Here is a 14,964-nt window from a genome sequence, read left to right as displayed (position 1 = left end):
AATTGAAGCCCAGACTAGCGTAGATTTCCTACTGGCAGAAAACGCCCACCGACCTTGGAGGGTCCGGGTCTCCACCCCACTCCTGACTTAGTCTCAGCCAACAGGGAGGATAGCACCGCGCGAGGACAGGGCCTGAGACATACGGAGGACTCCTATTGGCAGGAACCACCTTCTCCACTTCACTATTGGTCCGCTCCATTAGGCGGGGAAGCCGCGAGGGCTGGGCGGAACTGGGGCTGTTTGGGAGCCCTCAGGTCTGCTTGGAAAGTCGCGAGCCTGTGCTAAGAAGTATCCCTGCGATCGCGCCGCCTAGGTGAGTGCCCTCCACCAGCCAGCGTACCCCACTCCCCACACATGCCCAGGCCCTCCCAGCCACCTGCATGCGAGCCCTGTCCTACCCCGCGCCTGCGCGGGACCTGGGCCCTAAAGCAGTTGTCTAGACGACTGAAGACTCGCCCTCTCTCATTAGGCAGCTGCAGTGGAAGGTTCGGGTTGTGATTGGTGGTCTCTGGCCTCGGTTTCCCTTTCTCCTGGTTAGCGCCGCCCGGGAGACCGTGCCTTTGCTATTCCTTCAGGCTTGTTGACGGCATGGTACATTAATTTCCTGAAGTTGGCTTTTGGTGCTTGGGGCTGTAGCTCTGATGGGTCATCTCTGCAGCCCCCCCCCAACTGCATTTCCTGGTCCCCGATGGTAGGAGTAGCTTCCAGTTGAATGATCCCATCCACTGTCTCCCGCAGTGGACCCAGGCTGTCCATGAACCTGTGTCTTTCCACCAAACTGAGCCCTAAGTGCTGGGGCCTGGCTTGGTGACAGTGACTCTCCCACCAGACTGTGACCAATGCGGGCAGTGGCCAGGACTGATCCCTGTGTGTCCTTCACTAGCTTGTGACCCCTGAGGGCTGAGATCAAGGCCTTTGGTTCTTGTCACCTCCACCAGACTGTGACCAATGAGGACTGGGACCAGGACTTGTACGTGTGTCCTTTACCACATTGTGACCCCCTGAGGGCTGAGTCTGTCACTAGTAACAGGAAATCCAATTCTATATGTAGCTGGCAGTGCATCCTGATGTTTCCCACGCGGAGCCTAGGGGCCTCTGTGTAGGTTCACCGGAGGCCTGGAAGCCTGCTGTGAAAGAAAAAGTTAGGGTATATCACAGTGAAGCAAAGTTAGCGAGTTTATTAAAACAGAAAACTGCACTTGAAGAGTGTGTTAGGAGAGGAATGTACCTAGGTGCCCAGCAGAAGCTATATATGTAATTTGGGGGTCTCGGGAAGCTACTTAATCTCTAAATTTGTTTATTTGTTTGAATAGAGGCTCTTGCTATGCAGTTCTGGCTACCCTGGAACTTTCTATATAGACCAGGCTAGCCAGGAACTCGTGGTAATCCTTCAGAACATTGTTATACGTAACTTTGAATATTAGAGAAAGTATGTGCTTGTGAACTTACTTTTTTAATCCACTGCCTTGAAGACCAGATTTCAGTATAGTATACAGACTTGCTGGTGAAGAAGGTAGAGGAAACATGTTGATCGAAGGAATCCTCACACACGTTTGACAAGGACACTGGACTTAAGTCCATTAGCCTGTTTTGACAGTTTTGGTTTTGCTGTCTCCCAGAAACAGGATATAATTCTTTTACAGGTAGACTGGTTAAGTATGTCAACATCCCTGGCATCATTACCAAGATACTGAGGAGGACCTTTGCCCTGCCCTGCCCAGGCCCACTTGATTTCCTAACTAGCTCTCTGGTCTCACCAGTCTCAAACCAGGCCCATTTCTTATTGCTCTGCCTTTATTATTTATGCAGAATCGTATTTTAGTTATATTCTCTCTCTCTCTCTCTGGTTTTTCGAGACAGGGTTTCTCTGTGTAGTTTTGGTACCTCCTGTCCTGAATCTCGCTCCGTAGAGCCTAGCTCTGCCTCCCGAATGCTGGGATTAAAGGTGTACGCCATCACCGCCTGGCTGTTACATTCTTTTTTTTTTTTTTAAGATTAATTTTATTTTATATGTATGAGTATTTTGCCTACATACATGTATGTATCCACAGAAGACAGAAGAAGGTGTTGGATCCCCTGGAACTGGAGTTACAGATGGTTGTGAGCCACCATGCGGGTGCTGGGAATTGAACCCAGGTCCCCTACAAGAACAGCAAGTGCTCTAAACCACTGAGCCATCTCTCTAGTCCCAGTTATATTCTTCAAATGGTTCAAAATTAGGGGTTTTTTCTTTTTCTTTTTCTTTTCTCTCTCTCTCCTTCCCCACCCCTCCCTCTGAGACAGGGTATTGTTGTGTAGCCCTGGGCGACCTGGAACTCACTATGTAGGCCAGGCTAGCTTCAAACTCACAGAGATCTACATGCCTTCGAGCGCTGGGTCTAAATGCCTGTGACACCAGGTCCAGCGTGCTTGGTCTGCTTTTAATCCAGTCTTAACAATAATTCTGTCAAATAATAGATCCAATTCATTGACATTTCTTGTTGTAAACTATTGGATTTGGTTTAATTATGTGCTTTCTGTTTGTCCAGGTTTTTCTGTTCCTTTTTTCTCCGTTTATCTCCAGGCAGAGGGCAGCCCATAGAAACATGACCACCAATATGGGCCCCTTACACCCATACTGGCCCAGGCACCTGAGGCTGGACAACTATGTGCCTAATGACCTCCCAACCTGGCATATCCTAGTTGGCCTGTTCTCCGTCTCTGGGGTCCTAATTGTGAGCACATGGCTGTTGTCTCATCGAGCATCCGTTGTCCCCCTTGGGACTTGGCGTCGACTGGCCCTGTGCTGGTTTGCTGTGTGTGCATTCATTCACCTTGTGATTGAGGGCTGGTTCTCTTTCTACCATGACATCCTTCTTGAAGACCAAGCCATCTTATCCCAGCTCTGTGAGTTCTGACTTCTTGTACTGTGGGAGGGAATTTTCTGGGTAGAGATGGGCTTTGATAGTTACCATCCCGCTCCCAATGCATGCTTGCTTGCTTTATCTTTTTTCTTCCTTCCTCCCTCCCTTCCTTCCTCCCTCCCTCCCTCCCTCCATTCTTCCTTCCTTCCTTTTTAAATTCTTTTTAAATTCTTTTAACTTCTTTTTTTATTTATTTTTTATTTGAGCTGAGGATTGAACCCAGGGCCTTGTCCTTACTAGGCAAGCGCTCTACCACTGAGCTAAATCCTCAACCCTTAACTTCTTTTTAAAGCCTAAGCAGTTGTTATCTGTGCTGGGATTCTTCCCCCCCCCCCCCACCCAGACAGGGTTTACCTGTATGTCTGTATACTACATGTATGCAATACCTGCAAAGGCCAAAAGAGGGAATTGGGACCCCTCCAGGACTGGAGTTAAAGTGGATTGTGAGCCACATGTGAGTGTCCTGTCTTCTAGAAGAGCAGCCAGTGCTCTTAATGATGAACCGTCTCTCCAGCCCAAAATCCACATGACATTCATAGGCTTTTGATTTTGAGTATCATGTAGACCTGGCTGGCCTTGAACTCACACAAATCAACTGCTTCTGCTTCCCAAGTGCTTGCGTAAAGGGTATGATACCATGCCCCACCCAGTTAGGGACACTTGTAAGCTTCCATGGAGACACTGAAGCCAGGTCTTCTGCAAGAGCTGCAAGTACTTTACTTTCTACTGAGTTGTCTCTCCACCTCCTCAACTTATTTGTTTGGCTTATTTATTTTTTATTTTCATTTTCATTTTTATGTTCATTGGTATTTTGTCTGCACGCATGTCTGTGTGAGGGTGTCAGGTCCTCTGGAACTGGAGTTACAGACAGTTGTGAGCTACCATGTGGGTGCTGGGAATTGAACCCAGGCAGGTCCTTTGGAAGAGCAGTCAGCCCCTACTTGTTTGTTTTTGTGACACATCTCACTGAATAGCTTTGGCTGGCTTGGAAATCCCTGTGTAGCCCAGGCTGGTCTTGAACCCACAGAAATTCTCCTGCCTCTGCCTCCCAAGTGCTGAGATTAAAGGTCTTTGCCACCAAACCCAGCCTGTTACCTTTTTGATTGCACATATATTCACGAGTCAATATCAAACCATTTAAAGAAACATGCAGTGAAAATCTACCTTCTGTCTACCATGTTTCTCCAAAACTCCAATAATTATTTAAGGAGCAAGGGGTAGCTCTGTTGTAGAGCATGTGTGTAGCATGGACAAGACCTTGAGTTCCATCCCTAACACCAAAAACGTTATAGTTCTTTTCAGAGTTTATTTGTGTATAAGCTATACACATAAGCCTCAGTTTACCTGGCTGTGAAATGAGACAACAGTAAATACCATACTTATATAAGGCACTTAGAACTGTGGTAAGCAGGAAGTGCTCTCTAGTGATTCATGTTTATTCTTTTTTTTGGGGGGGGGGCGTGTTTCTCTGTGTAGCAGCTCTAGCTATCTTGGAACTCACTCCGTAGATCAGGCTGGCCTCGAACTCACAGAGATCCGCCTGCTTCTGCTTCCCAAGTGCTGGGATTAAAGGTGTGCGCCACCACTGCCTGGCAGCCATCTTCTTTTTTTTTCCAGACAATATCTCATGCAGTCTGTGCTGGCGTCTAAATATCTATGTAGTTAAAGGATGAACTTGAACTTCTCTTCCTCCTGCCTCTGTCTCTCAAGTGCTGAGATTACAAACGTGTGCCATCACCCCTGACTCTCACACTATCGTCTATGCCTCCTTTTATACCATATGCCTTGAGTGTCATGCACTCATAGCACCATTGTTGTGTATCAGTCTTTACACATGTTCTTTAAACACACAAAACCTTAGAATCGAAACTACTACCTCCATTGTACAGTTGAATAAACTGAGGCATGGGGATACTGTAAAGTTTGTTGTCATATAGTGGTTATCACTAATATGAGTTCCTTTTCCTGACTTGATTCTTCATGTATCTCTGTTTCCCTCAGGGAAAGAGTATTCCAAGGGAGACAGCCGATATATCCTGTAAGTATTTTGCCTCTGTCAGTGGAAATCTGTATTGGTTTGGGGCCGTGGTGAGTTGGGGCACTAGCGAGTTGTTCTGTGGGCAGAGCACAATGATGCCAGTGTCCATCTTCTCTTGCAGTAATGATGGCTTCATCATCTGTATGGAGACTATCACAGCTTGTCTCTGGGGACCACTCAGCCTGTGGGTAGTGATTGCCTTTCTCCGCCAGCAACCCTTCCGATTTGTCCTACAGCTTGTGGTCTCTGTGGGTAAGGAGAAAACCTATACTGGCACTACAAGGGTTAATGGGGGAATCTATAGATACAGGCACATCCCTGCGGGTGAGATCTCATAAGTATCCATTCAGGGGTGAGACATGCTGAATTATAAACTCCTCAGTATTCTGAAACATCCAAATCTCTTTCTTTCTGAGCCTGCCTCTCCAGCAGGAATGTACATTTCTCTTCTTTCTCCATCAGAGTTTCCTATGAAGGTTACTTGATATAGTCCATGTTGCCCAAAGTCCCTGGGTCCTCCAGGATCAGGACCTAAAGTGTTAGCTTTTTTTTTATTTGCATATATGAGCTCTCTTTAGTCCTGAAATCCCAAGTTGTCATGAATACTAGGATTGATTGATTGATAGGTTGGTTGGTTGGTTTTTTTTCCGAGACAGGGTTTCTCTGTGTAGTTTTGGTGTGTGTCCTACAGCTTGCTCTGTAGACCAGGCTGGCCTCGAACTCACAGAGATCTGCCTGGCTCTGCCTCCCGAGTGCTGGGATTAAAGGCATGCGCCCTCACTGCCTGGTGAATTCTAGGATTTTAAACTGCCTTTAATTCTCGATCTTTGAGGTCTCCTAGTTGAATTGTCTATGTTCTTGCTGGGTGTGAAGGTACATGCTTGTAATTCTAGCATTCAGAAGGTTGAGGCAAGAGGGATTGGGAGTTTGAGGTCAACCTAGGCTACATACCAAGACCCCCCCCCACACACACACACACGGGAGGAAGGGAGGGGAGGTTGAAGGGAAGAAAGGAAAAAAAAATTCCCCTAACTCTGATTTTTGCAATTTGTACTTTTGTTATCTCACATTTCCAGCTTAGGTTTCAGAATTTGGGTTGAGCTGAGTCCTTGAAGAATGACTTGGCAAATGCCATGGGAGAGTCTGACTTAGCTTCATTGTCCTCACAAGGGTTTTCTCTTCTTTTGCCTCCCACAGGCCAGATATACGGGGATGTGCTGTACTTCCTGACAGAGCAGTGGGATGGATTCCAGCATGGGGAGCTAGGCCATCCCCTTTATTTCTGGTTTTACTTTGTTATCTTGAATGGCATATGGCTGGTGGTACCTGGAGTCCTCGTGCTTGATTCCATAAAGCATCTCACTCACGCCCAGAGCGTGCTGGATAGCAAGGCCATGAAAAGTAAGAGCAAGCGTAACTGAAGAGCAGTAGAGTGGGCCGGAACAGCGCTGATGAGGCGCTCTGCCCACCTCCCAGAAGACTCTACTCCTCCTCGAAGAACTACCTGATGTGTCACACTCAGGCTGATGAGTGGGCACAAAAAGGGCCATAGTCAGGAAAGGTAGGGACTGTGTGGAGCTATTTCTAGGAACCATTGGGGAAAAGATGTGAGAGAAGGTTGGGGGGTGGGGAGTCCATGATGGTGGCTATTTTCAAAACTGGGAAATAAAATATCTTTAATTATAATACTGAGAGATATTTAATTCCTAATCCTAGTAATGTCATGTTACTAACCCCACATCCCTAGGCCTCCGTCGTCACATAGATAGCCCATGTCTGGCCTTACAAACCCTCATCGTTTACTCCAAAGACTCCCATGATTCACCCTGTAGAACCTAGAACTCACTACCACACACCTCCCTTCAAGATCACCCTGTCACTTAGCCCATAAATCCTGCTAGTAACCCTGTAGTTCCCTTTCGTAGCTTGGGCTGTCATAACAAAATGGTATGGATTGAGCAGTAAATAGCAGAATGGAATTCTTGGTACTGGAGCTGGTCAGTCAAAAAGTGTTGGAAGGTTTGGCTTGTTTTTTTGTTTTGTTTTTGTTTTTGCTGTTTTTTTTTCCCCTGAAACCTCTTTCCTAGCACTGAATTCTGTGTTCTCACATTCCCCGTGTGCTCAGCTTCTGCTGTGTGTACTCTTAGATTGGATTAGGGCCCATTGTACCAGCCTCATTTTTAACTTCATCACATCTTTTTGTTTGTTGTTTTTTGAGACAGGGTTTCTCTGAGTAGCTTTGGAGCCTGTCCTGGAACTCACTCTATAGACCAGGCTGGCCTCGAACTCACAGAGATCTGCCTGCCTCTGCCTCCCGAGTGCTGGGATTAAAGGCGTGTGCCACCACCGCCCAGCTCATCACCTCTTTTAAAGACTCTTATCTCCAAACTAGCCACTTTCTAAGGTTCTTGGAGTAACGACTTCAATATATGAACTTGAGGAGGACACAATCCATAACATTCTGGCCCTCTGGACTTCCTAAATCACATCCTTCTTGCATGCAAACTTTCTTTATTCCCATTCCTCATCCTCAAATCCTTAACTCATTCTTGAGACACATTCATCACTCATGAATTAACTTTGTTTGGTTGGATGGTTGTTTTTTGTTTTTTTTCGAGACAAGGTTTCTCTGTGTAATAGGTTTCTCTGTGTAATAGTCCTGGCTATTATGGAACTCATACTAGACCAGGTTGGCCTCGAACTCACAGATTTCTGCTTGTTTCTGGGATTAAAGATGTGCGCTGCTGCCACCATCTGGTGAATTTTGTTTTTTAATTTTTTGTTTTTTGTTTTTTTTTAATCCTTCCATTGTGCATTTCTTTTTTTTAAATTTCTCTTCTTTTTTTTTTTTTTTTTAGATTTATTTATTAATACAGAAGAGGGCACCAGATCTCATTACAGATGGTTGTGAGCCACCATGTGGTTGCTGGGAATTGAACTCAGGACCTCTGGAAAAGCAGTCGGTGCTCTTCACCTCTGAGCCATCTCTCCAGCCCCTCTGTTTTGTTTTTTGAGTCATGGTCACCTTATATAAGCTAAGCTAGCGTGGAACTCACTATGTAGCTCAGGCTGGCAGCCTTTTAAATGCTAGCTAGCATTGTAGGTTTGTGCCACCAAGTCTGGCTTTTATGATTGATTGATTGATTGATTTGGAGACAAGGAATTACTGTGTATTCCAGGCTAGCCTTACCAAGAAGCCCAGGCTGAAGTTGAACTGGTAATCCTCCTGACCCCTCTGGCTCAGCCTCTCTAGTGGTGAGAGTGCTGCCATGTGCTGTCATGCCCAGCTCCTAGTATGGATTTTTTTAAAATTTACGTTGATCTTATTGAGTTTGGCTGTTTTCTGTGCACCATCTGTGTAGCACCTGTGGAGGCCAGAAGGAGCATCAGATCCCCTGGGACGGGAGTTAGAGACGGTTGTGAGCCACCGTATAGGTGCTAGAAGAGTAGCTGGTGCTCTTAACCCCTGAGCCATCTCTCCCCTAAATATAAGGATAAGACTTAGGGCTGGAGAGATGGCTCAGAGGTGAAGAGCACCGACTGCTCTTCCAGAGGTCCTGAGTTCAATTCCCAGTCAACCACATGGTGGCTCACAACCATCTGTAATAAATCTGGCACCCTCTTCTGTGTACATAATAAATAAATAAATCTTTTTTTTTAAGAAAAGGATAAGACTTGAGGTATGACTTATCCTTAGGCAAGAACTCCTTACTTTGCTGTGAACCTGTAAAATCAGGTGAGTTTTCTGTTTACAAAATGCAGTGCCAAAGTTGGGAAGTGGTGATGCCTTTAATCCTAGCACTTGAGAGGCAGAGGCCAACCCGGTCTACACAGTGAATTCCAAAACAGCCAGAGCTACATAGTGAGAGCCCGCCTTGAAAAACAAATCCAGTGGCAGGCAGGACAGGTAGGTCCTATTCCACAATGGAGAACTTGAAAAGAGGGACGGGCTCACAGAATCCAAGTAAGTTAAATTTCAGGGTTAAATCCCCTTGGTTTGATGCTATGTCTTCCAGTTAGGGGTCCTGCCTCTGAACCTGCTGGGGCCCAAACGTTACTCTTGTTTTGTTTTGTTTTTTCTTGGAGACAGGGTTTCTCTGTGTAGCTTTGCGCCTGTCCTGGAACTCACTCTGTAGACCAGGCTGGCCTCGAACTCACAAAGATCCGCCTGCCTCTGCCTCCTGAGTGCTGGGATTAAAGGCAAGTGCCACCACCGCCCAGCCCACTTGTTTTTCAATTGCTCTGTTCCCAATCATATTTTTCTGTTAAGCAGCAAAGAGAAACCAGGTTACAACATCTTTTCATTTTTCTTTCTTTCTCTTTCTTCTTTCTTTTTGTTTGCTTGTTTTCTTTTGTTTTTCAGATAAATTCTCATGCTGTAGTCCAGGCTGGCCTGGAACTAATTATATAGCCAGAACTGCTTAAAACTCATGGCAATCCTCCTGCTTCCACCTCTTTTGAGTGATGGGATTACAGGTTTGAGCCACCACCACCCCCCAGTAATCTTCAGTGCATTTTTTAGAAATCTCAACTGAAAATCCAAGTTTACCGCTCCTGAGTTCTATCTTTAGTAGAATAAACTCAGTCCAGTTTCCATTTCCACGTGAGATCTCAACAGAAGCATCTAGAATGTCCATATTTTTGTAATAGTGAAAGGACAGGAAAAAGATATATTAAATGTGGTCACTTGGAGAAGGGAAGGAAATAAAAGGGTCTGGGGACCCCAATTCTGTCTTTGGGGTGTTCTAGGTTTAAATGGAGGGGAAATGGTGCAGGGATCAGGAGCTGTGCATAACTAGGCAGTCCTGGGTGAGGGATGGTCCGGTTTGTCATTATCTCCCTCCCAGGTCTGTATGGGGGTCTGGAGAAGTCAGGTGTCAATTTAGGAAGGCTACCTGGTTCAGTGAGCTGATTACGTCTACTCCTACGGCCTTGCCATCATGGATAACTGCCCCCCTGTGGATGTAGTCTGCTCAGCAGGCTTGCCTATTGCTCAGGAGTAGTTTAAGTCCCATGTTATATGGATGTTAGGTGCAGGCTGTGCCTTGCTCTACAGCACTTGATGCTTTGTGAAACAGTAGCTTTTCAGGCTGTCTTGCTTTGAAAGACTCCACTTCAGAAGCAGCATTTGATAGCATTTTGAGTGTAATCCCAGAGGCAGGATGACGCTGCACCTTGGTGGACACATAAATAATACCATCTGTCCAGTGCCACCTACAGGACACAGACTGATAAATTACTTATTTCTGAAAGGAAGCCCCTCTAAATTTACCCAAGTAAGCCGGACCATATGAGCACATTAGTATACTTAAAATTGTATCAGGAAAACCAGGACCAAACAATTATCAAACACTCCAGATCACAGAAGGGATGTAGTACCCTCACCTGGACCCCATAAGGAGGAAGACATTGAGATGCTGATGCTCCCCACCCCCACCAACCTGTCAGCTGACCCCTTAGGGTGTATGTCAATTGACAGACAGGCAGAGAAATCCCGACTGTCCCAGGAATTTCAGCTTGACTCAGTCACCGCTGTTGATGTGACCTGTTCTAGTTTCTGCCACTTGTCCGCCTGTCTGCCCACCTGGAATCTGTTCTGTACTTTGTTTATATGGACGTCACAGTCTTTCATCCTGTCAGGACAGGACGACCCTGAGGCCCAACTGAATTCTGATTCTGTGGCTTGACTCTACAGTGGGTCCTCCAGCAGACCGCCATTAGGGTGGGTTACCTAATGCCTGAAGAAACTTGCCTTGCATTTCTGTCAGCCTCCTGAATGTCCATATTTTTACTGTCTTTTTTCTTTTTGGATTAGTTTTATTTTATTATGTTATGTGTATGGGCATTTTGCTTGCATGTATGTCTGTGCACCAATTATTCGAGTAGGGCCCATTGAGGTCAGAAGAGGGCATTGGATGCCCTGGAACTGGAGTTAGAGACAGTTGTAAGCTGTCGTGTGGTTGCTGGGAATTGAACCTGGATCCCCTGAAAGAGCAGCCAGTGTTCTTAACCGCTAAGTTGCTGAGCTATCTCTCCATCCCAGCCAACAGTCTCTTAAGGCAGTTCCCTTAGTCTGCCTGGGCTGCTATAACAAAATACTCTGTAAACTGGGTGTCTTATAAACAACAGAAACTTCTTTAGCACAGTTCTAGAAGCTAGTCCTAACAGATTGGTCATCAAATGAGGGCCACTTTTTCACTGTGTCCTTACATAGTTGAAGGTTTGGAACTCTTCTCTCTCTCTCTCTCTCTCTCTCTCTCTCTCTCTCTCTCTCTCTCTCTCTCTCAGACAGGGTTTCTCTGTTTAACAGCTCTGGCTGGCCTCAAACTATCTCTGTAGACCAGACTGGCTTCGAACTCTCACAGAGATCCACCTGCCTCTGCCTCCCGAGTGCTGGGATTAAAGGCGTGTGCCACCACCACCCAGTTGCTCTGGTCTCTTATTTGGCCACTAAATCATATATCCACCTCTTAATATTGTCAGACTGAAGATTAGGTTTCAGTATAGTAATGGGGTGACACAATGTTGAGACTATAAAAATCAAGGCTTTTTAAAGCTTGTACCTCAAAACTCTTCCTCCACCCATTATCCAGTTACAAAACTACTTCCACATCTTTAGATGTTATTTACAGTAGCATCCATCCTACTCAATATCAAGTCTGTACTAACACTATGCCATAGATCAAGAGGCTGTGGGGAGGACCTGAGCTTGTTTCCCAGTAGCCACTTAGGGCAGCTCACAGTTGCCTGTAACTCCAGGGAGATCTCATGTCACTGGCCTCCATGGGCACTGCACTCATGTACATACATAATTAAAAATAAATAAGTATTTTTAAAAAAAGAAAAAAAAAAAGAAGCTGTGGGATGAGGGTGTAGACATTTTTTTGTTTGTTTGTTTTTCGAGACAGGGTTTCTCTGTAGCTTTGGAGCCTGTCCTGGACTAGCTCTGTAGACCAGGCTGGTCTCGAACTCACAGAGATCCACCTGCCTCTGCCTCCCGAGTGCTGGGATTACAGGCGTGTGCCACCACCGCCCGGCTGGGTGTAGACATTTGTTCATATAACTGAGACTGACCTTGAACTCCTGATCTCTTGCCTCTATTTCTTTTTTTTTTTTTCCCAGAACTGAGGACCGAACCCAGGGCCTTGCACTTGCTAGGCAAGCGCTCTACCACTGAGCTAAATCCCTAGCCCCTCTATTTCTTAAATACTGGGGTTACAGGTGTTGTGTCTGGCTTCCATATGATTAAGACAACAGGAATTTCCTGGGTCTGGTAGGGTAAGCTGATAGGCCAAGGCAAGAGAATCTCAAGTTCAGCACCAGTCTTGGTAACTTGGTGAGACCCTGTCTGAAAAAGTCAAAAGAGTCAGGCATGTCCTACCACTCAGGAGGCAGAGGCAAGCAGATCTTTGGGTCTTGAGGCCAGCCTGATCTACATAGTGAGTTCCAGAACAGCCACGGCTTTATGGAAGGACCCTGTCTCCCCAAACCACAAAACAAAAACAAACAAACAAACAAACAAACAAAACAAAAACCCCAAACAAACAAAATGAGGGCTGGGGACACAAATCCATGGTAGATTACTTAGCTAGCTTGTGCAAGGTCCTCTGTTTATTCCACAGAACAAAAGCCATAGCTTCTCAGCTCTGGAGGCTGAATGTTCACCTTTCTTTGATCAGATTTGATTGGCATTGTCGTGAGGCTGCTCTCCTTGGCTTGCAGGTGACTATGACTCACTGTATCTTCATAGGGTCTCACCTCTTTGTAAACCATGTCCTAATTGCTTCTTATCAGGACACCGGCCAGGTTTTCATTAGAGCTCAACCTACCGGCCTCATTTTAACTTAATCATCTCTTTAAAGGCCCTACCTCCAAATATAGCCACGATATAAGTTACAAGGAATGAGAACTTCAACATGAATGTTTTTGGACCTGCATTACCCTGATTACTTATCCTATATATCCCCCAGCACTACATAGAGCCAAAGAAATGCCCAGTACTCACTGTAAAAATCCCCACCACAAAGTGTAAAGATCCCCAATCTCTAGCTCTACAGACCACTCACTCACAGACCTCATCACACCCCCATGGGCCCCATCACTAACTACATAATTCATAGCACTCCACAGACTCCCCCCATCACCTCACAGACCTTTCCCAGAATCATTTAGTTCCCTGGCCCCTAATCACTCATTCCACAGACTCACCCATCATGAACCCTACAAAACTCTCATTCCATAGGGCTTTCCATTCACCCCACAGATACCTTATTGTAATTCACTCAGCTGCACCATTATTCCCCAAGCCCCAATCTCTCACAACATAATACCCCACCACTTACCTTACAGGCCAGCACAACAGTGTCTGCAGATCCCTATCACTCTAAACAGCTCATGTCACCTGACAGCACCTCATCAGTCACCTACAGATCCCTAACCACTCACTCTAAAAACCAACTACAGCCCCCTACAGACTCATTCATTATTTGCCCCATAGGCTCCATCATTAACCCTGTCCCTTACCTCTCAATGCCTTACCATTATTCACTGCAAAGACTCTCCACCAAAGAACTTACCCATCACCACCCCACAAGTCCTCATCACTCAGCTTGTGTTCTTGACCCCACAGACCCTTGTTATGCCCTGTCTGAGTAAAGCCGGACTTCAGGCTCTCACTGTATAGTTGGGGAAACGGCTTTTTGAGTAAGTGCATTTCAAGAGGAAGCAGGTATGGCAGTCAAGGAATGTCTGGCCAGGCAAATGTTAAGCCCAAAGTCCTGCACAATCTCACTTCTGTTCTTCCATTTCATATGCTGCTGCCACTCAGTCCCTGGCACTCTCTAAAGACATGCTGACTTGGCTTTGCCGCCCACCCTAGGCACAGCCTCAATTTCTGACCACTGTACTACCTACTCTTCCTGGTACTTTGCCTTCTGCCCTTGAACTTGTTTCTCCATAGCCTTTAATACTAACACTCACTTCTCACTGGTGAGGGATACGTAAATTACTATTAGTAAGGTCTACCTCATTGAGTTTTGAATACAGGTAAAATGAATTGATATATGAAGTCTGTCTAGCATATATACTTTGTATTTGTTGACTAGAAGAATGAATAAACAAATGAAAGGGAAGATTCTCCCCACAAGGGTAACAAGGACCTCCTGTTTTATCTCCTTGCTTCCAATATCTTTCTGTCTAAGCCCTCTGCACACTCTAGACATCTTACCCAATACTGGCCTTCAGTGCTAATGGGTTGATCATTCCACTCTAACATAACTGACATGAGAGGCAGACTGTCAAATTCTTTCCCAGCAGAAAAATCCAGTAGTCATCTGGGGATGGTGGCGCACGCCTTTAATCCCAGCACTCGGGAGGCAGAGGCAGGGGGATCTCTGTAAGTTCAAAGCCAGCCTGGTCTACAGAGGGAGATCCAGGACTGCCAGGACTACACAGAGAAACCTTGTCTCAAAAAACCAGAGAGAGAGAAAAGGAGAGAGAGGGGGAGAGAGAGAAAAAAATCCAGTAGTACATGTAGAGCAGGAGAGACATACTAATAACCCTAGCTGGCTTCCGAAGAAAAGTCCCTGTTATTTATAGCTTCTGAAAAGTGGGAGATATATATATATATATTGAATGTGTAATACCAAGGCAACACATTATTTTAAAGTATGCCAAATTGAAATTGCAAACTTGTCTAGAGAAGTTAACCGGGGATATAAATCAGAATCAGTGATAGAGTGATGGCTAGCATGTACAAAGCCCTGAGTCTGATCTCTAACAACTCATGAAACCAGGCATGGTAGCACAACCATGGGTCAGAAGCTCAAGGTTTTCTCCAGCTACAGGGCAAGTTCAAGGGCAGCCTGGGCTACATGAGACCAGCTTAAAAAAAAAAAAGTTAAGGCCCTATGAGATGGCTCCATGGGTAAAAGTGCTTGCTGCTAGGCCTGATGATCTGATTTGATCCACAGTATCGACACAGTGGAAGGAGAGAACTGGCTCCTAAAAGTTGGTCTCTGACTA

At 45.7% G+C, this 14,964-nt stretch overlaps 1 protein-coding gene across 1 annotated transcript; it reads left to right on the top strand.

The window, feature by feature from the left end:
- Positions 1-183: 183 nt before the first annotated feature.
- On the top strand, positions 184-6,627 carry LOC118574095 (EBP cholestenol delta-isomerase). Its single transcript, XM_036174745.1, has 5 exons — positions 184-313; positions 2,529-2,886; positions 4,905-4,941; positions 5,063-5,193; positions 6,139-6,627. Exons 2-5 carry the CDS (start codon positions 2,586-2,588, stop codon positions 6,360-6,362), a joined length of 693 nt encoding a protein of 230 aa, XP_036030638.1. The 5' UTR covers positions 184-313; positions 2,529-2,585; the 3' UTR covers positions 6,363-6,627.
- Positions 6,628-14,964: the final 8,337 nt, after the last annotated feature.

Source organism: Onychomys torridus, chromosome X (assembly GCF_903995425.1).
Source record: "Onychomys torridus chromosome X, mOncTor1.1, whole genome shotgun sequence".
In the NCBI taxonomy this organism is placed as follows: Eukaryota; Metazoa; Chordata; class Mammalia; order Rodentia; family Cricetidae; genus Onychomys; species Onychomys torridus.
This window is presented reverse-complemented; position numbering and strand designations above follow the sequence as displayed.

Coding starts and splice junctions, on each gene's coding strand:
- LOC118574095 (XM_036174745.1), top strand. CDS start 2,586: ATGACCACCAATATGGGCCCCTTACACCCATACTGGCCCAGGCACCTG. Junction 2,887..4,904: donor AGCCATCTTATCCCAGCTCT/GTGAGTTCTGAC, acceptor TGTTTCCCTCAG/GGAAAGAGTATTCCAAGGGA. Junction 5,194..6,138: donor ACAGCTTGTGGTCTCTGTGG/GTAAGGAGAAAA, acceptor TGCCTCCCACAG/GCCAGATATACGGGGATGTG.